The sequence below is a fragment of the Pongo abelii genome, chromosome 13 (assembly GCF_028885655.2).
Source record: "Pongo abelii isolate AG06213 chromosome 13, NHGRI_mPonAbe1-v2.0_pri, whole genome shotgun sequence".
NCBI lineage: Eukaryota > Metazoa > Chordata > Mammalia > Primates > Hominidae > Pongo > Pongo abelii.
The window spans coordinates 103,179,917-103,193,292 of record NC_071998.2 but is presented as its reverse complement, the minus strand read 5'-3'; the positions used below and the strand labels follow the sequence as shown (position 1 = coordinate 103,193,292).

The 13,376-nt window shown below is 38.3% G+C and overlaps 1 protein-coding gene across 5 annotated transcripts in view; it reads left to right on the top strand.

Annotated features, from left to right (window-relative positions):
• Positions 1–13,376, top strand: part of SUSD1 (sushi domain containing 1) — a 137,067-nt gene that overhangs the window by 85,385 nt on the left and 38,306 nt on the right. For all 5 annotated transcript variants that reach the window (XM_063714362.1, XM_024252820.3, XM_054520450.2 and 2 more), the window contains one exon: positions 12,202–12,293. In XM_063714362.1, coding sequence (XP_063570432.1) covers positions 12,202–12,293 — 92 coding nt within the window. The remainder of the gene's footprint in view (positions 1–12,201; positions 12,294–13,376) is intronic.

Sequence of the window (13,376 nt, the reverse complement as noted above, 5' to 3'; positions counted from 1 at the left end):
TTTTATGAGGATTTTATAAGGCTATTTTTTTATATTGCCCCTGAACACAGAAAAGTACAATTCAATATAGAGTGGCAGAAAAGATGCATTAGAAATGCCTGCTGTTTGCTGATCTGGCTTGATTCAGGGGTAGGATTAAGTTATTTAGATTATTTGGAGGTATGACTGGAGTCCATTCCTTTCAAGCATTGTTTTCTAAATATTGTTTCCCTCAACTGAGATTTGATGAATGTTTGGCGTCACTGAGCTAGCAACTGTTTTCTCTTATAAGTACCCAGGGAGCAATTGTTCTGTGCTGCCAATTGAATAACAAGGACTTGTGCTTGAATTGAAGGCTGCCCTCCTCTGTTGAAAGGTTGAGCCTAGGGAGCTGAGCCAAGGGAATTGTTTGAGTCTGCTCTGCCAGTGAATGGGTGATTGAACCCATTCCTCTCCACATAATATAGTCACAGGTGTTTAGCCTGAAAATTTTCACAGTTGTTCTGACCAGATACCAAATTTGTCTAAAGAAAAATTTCAATAAAATAACAGTAAAGCTCCCAGCTTTAAACCATATTATATCTTGTTGCCCTGTTTAAGATAAACTGCTCCCCAAATGTAAATCAAGGATAACTAAGGTGATACCACTATTTATAGAGTTATACAATAGTAACTTTGCTTTCAGGATAGTTGATTTATAGCCATTCTTTTTGACAATATTTAGCTTGCAAAGCCAACTGTCTATATAGGCTACTTCTAATTAGAGATTTAAAAACCACTATTATTTATGTACAAAAGAATGTTTTTATTCAGTTCTTTTTAGCAGAAGATTGCATGCATTTAGATATTCCCAAAATAATGTTGGTAAGTTTTAAAAAAATCCTACAAGGAGAAGGAACAGAGCACTCTTCCCGGGGAGTAAAGCCCTAGTAGAAAACCATTACTCTTAAGGTGGCTTTCTGCTGCAGGTTTTGAACAGCATGCATAATTTGAGATCTACGTGGACTATATAAAACTTCCCCCATAACGGATTCCTGTTCACAGAATTAAAGTCCAAACAAAAGATAATTAAGACCATAAATCATTTAATGTTGTTTCTGATATTTTTCCACAGAATGATAAATGTTATAACAGTATTCTGTGGTTGAAGAGTTACACCTGAAGTCTACCTCCTTTTCTTAAAAACCATTAGCCTGAGAAACCCCTACTTGCAGTTGGTCAAGCCAGAAATTGGTATATATTTTACAAGGAATGTACAATCTTCTGAATATGCCAAGTATGGAGAGAGTAAATGTTTGTTCTTTTAACAGATAAGATAGTGACCTTGTAGATCAAGCTCAGTGGGACCATATCCATTACCTTTACTCATAAAGATGAATAAGTTGTTTAGAATTGGAGCCTTCCGCTAAATGGGTTCTAAGTGGCTCTGAAGGCAATAGATTCATCTCATTCTTTTCAGGGCCTTCATTTTCTAATCATGCCTATAGACACAGACTCCAAAACTGTTCTCTCCTAGGCTGAAATCAGAGAAAGGGTCATATACTTTTTAGTCTAAAATATTCCTTAGTACCATGCAAAGGAAAGCTAACTACAAGATATTTTAAAAACTTTTATTTACTTATAATTTTTAAATTTGATATAATTTCAAATTTTTCCCTTTCTCGCACTCCTACCCCTTCCTGTAATATATCCCACTTGGTCATTGTGTATTGTCGTATGTGGTGTTAGATTCTGTTCACTAATATTTTCTTTAGTATTTTTGCACCAATATTTATGAGTAATGTTGGTCTATACTTTTCTCTATTTTTTTTGACACTATCTTTATCAGGTTTAAGCATTGGTATTTTCCTTTCTTCATAAAAAGAATTTTTAAAGTTTCCTTCATTATTTATGCCCTGGGACAATTCACATAGCATTTGGACTATCTGATTTTGGATGGTTTGGGAGAATCCATCAAATTCTGTGAAATGATCTGGGTATGGGGCTTTTCTATGGGGTTATTCCTTGATGACATTCTCAATTTTTTCTATGGAAATTGGTCGGTTTAAGCTTTTTCTATCTAATGGAGTCAATTTTGGTAAACCAGATTTTCCAACGAATTGCCTATTTCATCTACGTTTTAAAATTTATTTGTACACTGATCTGCAAAGTAGTTTTGTTTAACTTTTTGAATTTTCTTCTGTCTCAGTGATCATTTCTCCCTTTATCTTTATTTTCTGCCCCTTTTCTAGATTAAATTAGCTAAGTGGTTTGTTTATTTTATTAGTTTTTCTAAGATTTTGGTTTATTAATTGGATCTACTATTTTTTTTCTGTCTCACAATATCAGGGATTAACAAACTATGACTTGCAGAACAAATCTGGCCTGTCACCTGTTTTCATAAATAGTTTTACTGAACAAAGGCAGAGTTGAGTAGTTGTGACAGAATGTCAGCCTGCAAAGCCTAAAATATTTACTTATTTGGCCCTTTATAGATAAAACTTCTTGATTCTCGCTCTATATCATTAATTTCTGCTTTCTTTTCTTTTTTTTTTTGAGATGGAGACTTGCTCTGTCACCCAGACTGGAGTGCAGTGGCGTGATCTCAGCTCGCTGCAACCTCCGCCTCCCGGGTTCAAGCGATTCTCCTGCTTCAGCCTCCCGAGTAGATGGGACTACAGGCATGCGCCACCATGCCCGGCTAATTTTTGTATTTTTAGTAGAGACAGAGTTTCACCATGTTGGCCAGGCTGGTCCTGACCTCAGGAGATCCACCCGCCTTGGCCTCCCAAAGTGCTGGGATGACAGGTGTGAGCCACTGTGCCTGGCCAGTTTCTGCTTTCATAGCTATTATATCCTTTCTTATACTTTCTTTTGCTTTACAAAGGTGGTTGTACTATATCTTCATTGTGACTTGTGGCTTTTAGCATTAAAAATTGTCCTTTGTCATATTTAATGCTTTTTGATTTGAATTCTACTTTGTCTTATATAGGGATTGCAGTGCTTACTTTCTTATAGTTTCAACTCCATCCTATTATTTTATGTTACAACTGCTATATGTATTGTGTTATATTTTCTGCATTTCTTTCTCTGTGTGATGGATTTTCTTTGCTTTATTTATTAATTTTTAAAGGAAGGTTTATATTTTTCTAGTGGTTACCTTTATACCTTTAAAAAACGCCCTCTCTTCTGTTTTCTCATTTAACTTTTCACCCTCTGGTTTGTCAGGTTTGTTTGTTTGTTTGTTCATTTGTTTGTTTTTAAGACAGGATCTCGCACTGTTGCCCAGACTGGAGTGCAGTGGATTGATCATAGCTCACTGTAACCACAACTTCCCAGACTCAAGTGATCCTTTTGTCTCAGCCTCCTGAGTAGCTGGGACTAGAGGCATAAGCCACTGTGCTCAGCTAATTTTAAAACTTTTTGTAGAGACAAGGTCTCTCTTTGTTGCCCACGCTGGTCTCAAACTCCTGACCTCAAGTGATCCTCCCACCTTTGGCCTCCCAAAGTGCTGGGATTATAGGTGGGAACCACCACACTCAGCTGTTTTGTCAGTTTTTTCTTTGTTTGTTTGTTTGTTTGTTTTTTGAGATGTGGTCTCACTCCCAGGCTGAAGTGCAGTGGCATGATGATAGCTCACTACAGCCTTGAACTCCTGGGCTCAAGTGATCCTCCAACCTCAGCCTCCCAAATAGCTGGGGCTACAGCCACCATGCTTGACTAATTTTGTTATTTTCATTTTCTATTTTAGTAGAGACAGGTTTTCCCTGTATTGCCCAGGCTAGTCCTGAACTCCTGGCCTTAAGTGATCCTCCTACCTTGGCCTCCCAAGGTGCTGGAGTTACAGGTCTGAGCCACTGCACCTGGCCTGGTTTGACAGTTTTTAATGCCATACTTTAATTCATTATTGCCTTTATGACATTCAACTATTGAATCAACTATTCTATTTTCCTTTTTCTGCATCCCTTTTCCTCTCAGTTTTTCAGTTGCATTATTTCTACTTTATGAAAACATATAGCATTTATATATCATTCTTCCACCTCGCCCCATCTTTATTTTTGTCTTAGAGCTACAATTGAATATAGCAAATGCTTATCACCAATCCTTTTACTGAAGTTTCCTCAGTTTATCTCTTGGATGAAGCTCATTTTCTAGTAGATTCCTTAAGAGCACAGTATTCCTTGAGTTCTTGGATATTTAGAATTGTTTCTGTATAGCTTTGATATTTGAAAGGTAGCTTGGCTAGATATAAAAATCTTAATTCACACTTTCTTGGTTTGAGTGTCTTAAAAAGATTCAGTTCTTTTGTTGCCTTGCTTTCTATGTAGCTTTTGAGAAGTCTGATGCAGCCCAATTCTTTTGCCCTTGGATCTTATGTTTATTTCTTTGAGTGAAGACCCTGAGGATTTCTTCCTTTATCTTTAAAATCTAATAGTTTTACTTGGATACATTTTGGGGTTAATTGTTGTGGGTCAGATTTCACAGGTACCCAGTGTATCCCTTTAGTATTTCTACTCAGGTCTCTTTATTCTTGTAAAGTTATCTTGAATTATAGTTTTAAACACTAATTCTGTTTCATGCTTGTTTATCTTCTTCAGATAATTTAATTATACATATGTTGGATCTTTGCCTATATTCCACTTCATTCACTTTATTTTTGACCCTTTTAACTTCTTTTTGATCTCATTTTTATTATTTTCAGTTGTTTTCCTATATTTCTTCGATGCCTTTTATTCAATCTACCCTTCTTTAGGCACATGAAATTTAGTCTTTATTATTTCTTATGTGATTTTGTATTTTCATTTTTTTTTTTCCTGAACTCAGTCACCTGTTTCATTTCCTCCCTATTTTTTGTGTCCATTTATGTTTTAAGTTTTAAATTTTCTAGGCCTGGCTCAGTGGCTCATACCTGTAATCCCAGCACTTTGGGAGGCCGAGGTGAGCGGATCACTTGAGGTCAGGAGTTAAGACCAGCCTGGCCAACATGGTGAAACCCCGTCTCTACTAAAGATACAAAAATTAGCCAGGCTTGGTGGCGCACACCTGTAATTCCAGCTACTCAGGAGGCTGAGGCAGAAGAGTCACTTGAACCCAGCAGGGTTCAGTGAGCAGAGGCTGCAGTGAGCAGAGATCGTGCCACTGCACTCCAGCCTGGGCGGCAGAAAGAGACTTCATTTCAACAAAGAAAAAAAGAAGTTTTAAAATTTCTGACTCAAGGAGTTTTCTTCATATCCCCAAATGCTTGAGGATACTTATTTCAGTTTATTAATGTATAGGACTCCCCCTCCACCCCAGTTTGTCGGTTTAAAAAAATGTAGAGCTTTTTACAAGCTGCATTGTTTTTATTTTATATATATGTATATTATATATGTATATTTTGTGTATGTTTATTATATATGTATATTTTATATATGTGTATATATATATAAAATACAAACTGCTTTTGTCTATTAATTCCCAGGACAGAATTGCTGGTTTAGGATGGTTAACAAGATTTCTAGGTTAAGAGTGCCCTCTTCTGTCACTGAGTGAAATGCAGTTTCTTTAAAGGTTTTTGTTTTTTTTTTTGATAAGACTGGGCATGAATCATGTGTTCTTCTCATTTTAGGTTCTCTTTTGCCTTGTAGGATCTTGCATTTCCCTCTCGCTTCTGTTGCCCACCACTGCTTAGTCTCCAAAGGACACCCATTCCTTCCCTTTTATCCTTTTCTTTCCCAGAAGCAATGCCGTTTTCTTACCACTACCTGACAACTCCTGGACTTTTAATCCTTTCCTTGTAGTCAATGCTCTGACTATACACCAGGTCTCTCTCTCTCTCTCTTTCTTTCTTTCTTTTCATAGTTAGAGTGGAGTTTCTCTTGCTGGGAGTAAACCTAGCTTACTCTGGGCCACCTTGCTTCCCTCTTTTCTATTTCACACATCCCTTCTACCACCCCTCGCTCTTCACAAGGACTTGTGGGAGATTGAGAGATAATTTTGCTGGAATTTCATATTTATTTTTGTATTTAACAGAATTTTTTTTTTTTTTTTTTTTTTTTTTTTTTTTTTTTTTTGAGGCGAGGTCTCGCTCTGTCACCCAGCCTGGCAGGACACATCTCACTGCAGCTTTGACCTCCTGGGCTCAAGCAATCTTTCCACCTCAGCTTTTCGAGTAGCTGGTACTACAGGCTCCTGCCACCATGCTCAGCTAACTTTTTTATTTTTTGTAGAGATGGGTTGTGGTGAGGGGGCGGGTCTCGCTATGTTGCCAAGGCTGGTCTGAAACTCCTGGGCTCAAGCAATCCTTCCACCTCGGCCTCTCAAAGTATTGGGATTACAGGTGTGAGCTACTGTACCCAGTCTTAACAGTAATTTAAAGTTTGTAATGTTTTCTATTTTCCTTTTATGATGACAGCTTCTGTTTTATGTTGTTTTATTTTATTTTATTTTTCAGACAGGGTCTCACTCTGTCACCCAGGCTGGAATGCAGTGGTGCAATCTCGGCTTACTGCATATGTTGTTTTATTTGATCTTCTTGCTGATCTGAAAAATATTTTGGAGGATGCGTAGTGAGTTATATTTAAGGGGCTACCATTATCTTTGATGACTGGAACTCTGATCGGTAATATATTACGTGCTAACTTTTCCACCTCCGTGTCTTTGTTCATGCCATTTCTTCTACCTGGAGCCCACTCCCTTTTCTTGAGTTCATAGATTTCTTTCTTCCATGATCTCCATTTCCCACCTTTCAAGCTGATAAGTATCTTTCTTTCCAAATTCCCATAACCTATTTTAACAGGAAGTACTATTTTAACAGGAAGTACTATTTTAACAGGAAGTACTATTTTAACAGGAAGTATAGGTAGTAGTTTGGCACAGTTCCTCTGGAGTCAGATGATCTAAATTCAAATCCCAGATCTGCCACTTACTATCTCTAACTTTGGACAAGTTATTTCACCTCTATGTGTCCCAGTTGCCCTAACTGTGAACATGGGAATAACAATATCCATATCGTGGGCTTGTTGTGAAGACCAAATGGGTTAAAGCACATGGAGAAACAGCACAATACCTGACACACGATGAATGTCTATCAAATGTTAACTATTACTTACATTTGCTTTCTGACATTTATTATATACTCCCTTGTTTTTAAAACTATACTTATATAGGCCATAACTTCTCTCCTAGATGAAATGCATGTTATGGGCAGAAAGCATGTCTTATTCAGAGTACTTATATTCCACTGGGTCAATGCAATACCATTTGCTTAGCTTTCCCCTTATTGCTGATTGCATTTGAACAATCACAGCTGCTGTGATTGTTTAAATCACTGCCCTAGACACTGAGAGTGCAAAGATTAAGATGTCTCTCTCTTCAAGTAGCTATCAGTTCAATGGGGGTGATAGACAAAGATCAATAATACAATATATAAAGCATATTTGAGGTATTTGCAGGGTACTACAGGAGCAGACAGGAAATAGTGATTGATTTTGCCAAGAGTTGCTTACCCATACAAATGAAGCAGAAACAAAGTTTTGTTAAGAGCTTAATTTTCTCTTTTTTGAGGCATTCTTGCAGTTCTGGTTTTTCAACTTCAGGATTCTAGATTAGATTGGCCCAGTAGGTGGAGAAAAGAGAGAGAACACAGAGTAACCACTAAAAATGCATTAGAGAAGGAAGATTTGTGTGAGAGACCACCGCACGTATCTTTCATAGCAAAGGATCTGAGAGCACTAGGAAGGGACTTGGGATGAGCTCTACTGGGGATCCTTTTCTCCTCATTGAACGCATCATGGGTGCAACCTGCCTGTGGCTCAAACTGTTAAGTCCTTGAATGGAGGGAAGGGAACCCAGAGTGAGAATGTCACTCCCTGACCCGGGTGGAACTGAACTGAGCCAGTGAGACATTTCCTGTGAGCAGAAGGAGCTGCAGACTCACCACTACTGTTAGGTTACTTGAGCATATGTGTGTGTGTAATTTCAAAAAATGAAATAATTATATATATATTATTCTTCATGTTGCTTTTTTATTTTATTCTTTGACTTTTGGCCTTACAATATCCTGTAGACATACTTCAGGATATATACCAATGCATATATTGTCATCTCATTCTCTTTGAGGGAAGCACAGTATTCTATCACATAAAGGTATACTAATTTATTAACTTATTCTCTATAGAAGGTTATTTGGGTATTTTTTTCCCTTTCAAGTTTTTGTTATTACAGACAATGCTACTGTTAATATACTTGTATATATTGTTTTATTGATTCTCAGAGGCATATTTTTTTCACATTTTGATATCTATGAAATCCTACAATTGTTATACAGTCAGTCAGGTGGCTGCCAAGAACATAATTGTCATTATCCGCCTATGCATCATATTGGTCATAGTTGCTCATAGTGCTGTCACTTCTATTTAGTTATGGACATTAGTGGTGCCATTTATGTCTTAAGATCAATTGCCTACTAAAACTTTTTCCAAAAATCTTCATTATGATTTGACATTGAGACACAGTGTTATAATATGTAAAGCACAATGGGAACAGAACAGCAAAATATAAGATCAACTTTCAGCATCAGAATGGGTGTCAGTGGATGGTGAGAAAGTTCTGGGGGAAAAAAAAAAAGCACATTTTGAAGAGATACTGCCTCACCAAACTCTGGATAGATAGCACATAGGATGTTATTATGTGGAAAAATATAGACACCAACAACTCTTAATTGAGAAGTGATTGTTATAGTCTGACCGTGAAGAAATTTTAGGAATGTCTCAATTAATTTTGCTTATATTTTTGTCTTATAATATACAATTAAAATTTAATATCTATGTTGGTCTGTAAAAGCTTTTTCAACCAGTATAAACTAGTTCTATGAGATAAGAAAATAATTGTGGTGGCTGGGGGCGGTGGCTCACACCTGTAATTCCCGCACTTTGGGAGGCCAAGGTGGGTGGATCACTTGAGGTCAGGAGTTCGAGACCAGCCTGCCCAACATGGTGAAACTCTGTTTCTACTACAAATACAAAAATTAGCCAGGTGTGGTGGTGCATGCCTGTAGTCCCAGCTACTTGGGAGGCTGAGGCAGGAGAATCACTTGAACTCAGGAGGCAGAGGTTGCGCTGAGCTGAGATTGTGCCACTGCACTCCAGCCTGGGGGACAGAGAGAGACTACATCTCAAAAAAAAAAAAAAAAATTCTTTAAAATCTTCGTGTAAGTTTTGGACATTTCTAGTTAGGTTTATTTCTAGGTATTTGAAGTTTGCTTGTGATATCCCATCTCATGAATACGGATCTTTTTATTTTTCTATTATATTCTGCTACTTGTTGTATTAGTTTTCTATTGCTGGTATGACAAGTTATTGCAAACTTAGTGGCAGAAAATAACATGAGGGCTGGGTACAGTGGCTTACATTTGTAATCCAGCACTTTGGGAGGCTGAGGTAGGAGGATTGCTTGGAGGCTGAGGTGGGAACCCAGGAGTTCAAGCCCAGCCTAGGCAACATAGAGACCCTGTCTCTACAAAAAAATTAAAATAAATAAAAAATAAGCCGGACATGGTGGTATGTGCCCGTGGTCCCAGCTACTCGAGAGACTGAGGCAGGGGGATCACTTGAGCTCAGGAGGTCAAGGCTGCAGTGAGCCATGATCAGGTCACTGTACTCCAAGCTGGGTGACAGAACAAGACCCTGTCTCAAAAAAACAAAACAAAACAAAAACAAAAAGCAACATGAATTTAGTGTCTTATGGTTCTGGAGGTCGGAAGTGTGAAATCAGTTTCACTAAGCTGAAATCAAGGTGTCAGTAGGCCTGTGTTTCTTCAGGGGCAGGGAGTATCTAGGGGAGAATCTATTTCCATGCCCTTTCCAGTTTCTAGATCCTGCCAATACTCCTTGGCTTGTGGCTCCATCCTCCATATTTAAAGCTCATCAGTTTAACCTCTGCTTCCGTTCTTAAATCTTCTAACTCTTATATTCTTGTTGCTCTCTTATAAGGATCTTTGTAATCACATTGAGCTCATCTGGAGAATTCAGGATAATCTCATTGTCTTAGTCACCTCTGCAAAGTGTTTCTGCCATGTAAGGTAACATACAGGTTCCAGGGACTAGGATGTAGACATGCTGGTGGGGGGTGGGGGTCATTATTTAACCTACCATACTTGTTCTTGAAGATAGATAGAAAATGATCAGTTTTTGTATGTTGCCTTTCTGTTATTTTCAAACAGTTTCATATTTGATTAGTTGAGTCTCTTAGATTTACTGGCAGTTGTATCATTTGTTGCTCTTTCTGGCATTTATAGCTCATTTTTTTTCTTGCCTTTTTCTGCATTGTCTAGAATCTCTTGAATAAGGCTCGGTAATAGCTACAAGACCAGATATCCTTGTATTGTTCTTAACTTTACTAGAAATTGCTTGATTGCTTTACCACTGAGTGTGGTGGTTTCTTATAAACCCTATTAAACTAAGGCGTTTCTGTCAAATGAAGTCCTAGCTCACTAAGATTTCAAGTTAACAAAGTATATTAAATGTATTAACAGTTCCATTTATAAAAGTAACCACATGGTTTCTCTTTTTTAACCTATTAATAGCTTTTCCAATAATGATCCTCTCTGTATTCTGGGAATAAATCTTTGGTCGTAGTGTATTGTTCTTTGAATGTACTACTGACTTCTTTGTGCTAATATTTTATTTTGGATTTTTGTATTTATATTAACAAGTGAATTTGGCATAGAATGTTTAGTGATTGGCTGTGCCATCCTTGTACAGGTTGGGCATTGTGGATTATTTAGTCATATTAAATGATTTGGCGACCCTTCCACCTTTTTGTATAGTCTAGAACTGTTTAAATACTATTGGAGTTATTTGTATTTTGAAAGTTTCAAAAGTGTAACTTTGGACCACTACTACTAATCTCCAAACCTGTCTCTACCCAGCTGTGGGTCTGCATTAACCTGGAATCATCTGTACTCCTCCTGTTCCTTACCACCTGTTCATCTTTTCCTCCTGTTCCCTACCTGCTCTGTGTTGCAACATTTGAGGTACAGCTTGTGACCTGTACAGGTTTTCTTTGTGCCAAGCTGCCCAATCCATAGACATGAGTCATGTCTACCAACTTGGCTTCATTCGTAGGAACCTGTCAGGCCAGGGGGTTACAAAATACAGCCTTACCTTTCATGAGACATTCCTTTTTTCAGGTAATTTGGGAGTTGTCTTTATCACTCGTTAATCATCACAGTGTTCCTGTGAAACTTCTTAGCAAGTCTACTCTATTATTTCCACTTTAGGGACAGAGATCATTATTGAAGGAAGTAACCTCTGATGTCAGGGTTTTGAATACATAGTCTTTCTTGACTACTTGGATGGGTGTACCACCACATTAAACTGTATCAGATCTGAACTGTCTTTTAGATTGATTACTATGAAACTGAGCAGAGGACGAGAAATACTTCTTTGCTCACAAGAGATAAGGAAGCCCAAACCAAGAGAATCCCACCACCTCCTATTCTTTTCCTCATGAAAAAACTGATTGCTTAAAAGCACTTTTTTCAGTTCCTCAAGGAGCAATTCTCTGCTGAAATGTTGCTCTTAGCTCAGAATTTCGAACCGACACTTATTTATATAAATGAGGGTATACAAGGTCCAGGACAAACAGTTGCAATTTTAGCTTAGTAAGCCAAGGAAGCTTGCAGTAAATAGACTCAAATAATTTTGTTCCTTTTTCTTTTCTTTTTTTTTTTTTTTTCTTGAGACAGAGTCTCACTCTGTTACCCAGGCTGGAGTTTAGTGGCACAATCTCTGCTGACTGCAACCTCCGCCTCCCAGGTTCGAGCGATTCTCCTGCTTCAGCCTCCCAAGTAGCTGGGACTACACGCACACACCACCACGCCCAGCTAATTTTTGTATTTTTAGTAGAGACGGGGTTTCACTGTGTTGGCCAGGCTGTTCTCGAACTCCTGGCCTCAAGTGATCTGCCCGCCTCGGCCTCCCAAAGTGCTGGGGTTACAGGCGTCAGCCACTGCGCTTGGCCCACTCAAATAATTCTTAAGAGGGGTCCTCCGATTAGGTATCTTTGGATCTGAAATCTTTCGTCAAGACTGAGTTTACCTAGATATAAAAGTGGTATTTCTTTGAGACTGCTATCACTAATTTCTAAATTAAAATACTGTTGAACTCATGCTAACACTTATCCTTGGAAAAATGGCTCAATTAAAATGTAGCATTTTTTCTAAAGAGTGTAAATTGATTTCTCATTTCTTTTCCACTGCAGTAAAACAGATCATCAGTAACATTTCAGGATTTAATGAAACCTGCTTGAGATGGAGAAGCATCAAGACAGCTGAGATGGAGGAGATGTATTTAGTAAGTGACTGAAAGTTACTGTATTTATAGATGGTTGTCTTATGTGGGAGGCTTTAAAATACCCACAAACCTAAAAATCTACATCTGTAACTATCATTATCAATAGACGATTTACTGTGGCAATTGCATCAAGAAGCAAGAAGATGGCCACTTCTGTGTATTTAAAGACAGTGGCTGGGCACAGTGGCTCACGCTTGTAATCCCAGTACTTTGAGAGGCCGAGGTGGGCAGATCACTTGAGGCCAGAAGTGAAGACCAGCCTGGTCAACATGGTGAAATTCTGTCTCTACTAAAAATATAAAAATTAGCCGAGCGTAGTGGCGCATAGCTGTAATCCCAGCTATTCAGGAGGCTGAGGCAGGAGAATAGCTTGAACCTAAGAGGTGGAGGTTGCTGTTAGCCAAGATTGTGCCACTGAACCCCAGCCTGGGTGACAGAGCAAAACTTTGCCTCAAAAAAAAAAAAAAAGTGGGGGGGAAGACTGGGATGAGCTTCTACTAGAAGAAATTAAGTAAGAACAAAACAAAAGGGTATCTCTTGGCCAAAGTGTCAGGGTGGTTAAGGAAAGGGTAGGGTCACCAGAAGCGGGCAGGCAGAGGAGAAAAACCGTTCTCAGGTTCTAGCAGACCAGCTACGAGTATTCTAATTCAGGTCCTGCTTAGTTTGGATTCCTAATATTCTTTCTAGGAAAATGTTCTTGTCCTTGCTCCTGCAGTTTTGCCAATAGACTTTCTTGTTGTGTATGTGCACTGTATGTGTGAGAACAAGAAGGAGAAAGCTGCCAGTATTGGGACCTCAGCCTTTTGTGTGTTTTTATTTAAAAATATATTTATTATACAAATAATATTTTAAGTACAATATTTATAGTATTGCAACTCTAATATTTGCTTACTGCTGCATTTCACCTTTTGAAGAAATATTAGAGTCCAGAGAGAGAGAGAGAGAGGAAGAAAGCTCATGAAAACGGGAAGGGGCTGGGAGCGGTGGCTCACGCCTGTGATCTCAGCACTTTGGGATTCGAGGTGGGCAGATCACTTGAGCTTATGAGTTTGAGACCAGCCTGGGCAACATGGCGAAACCCTG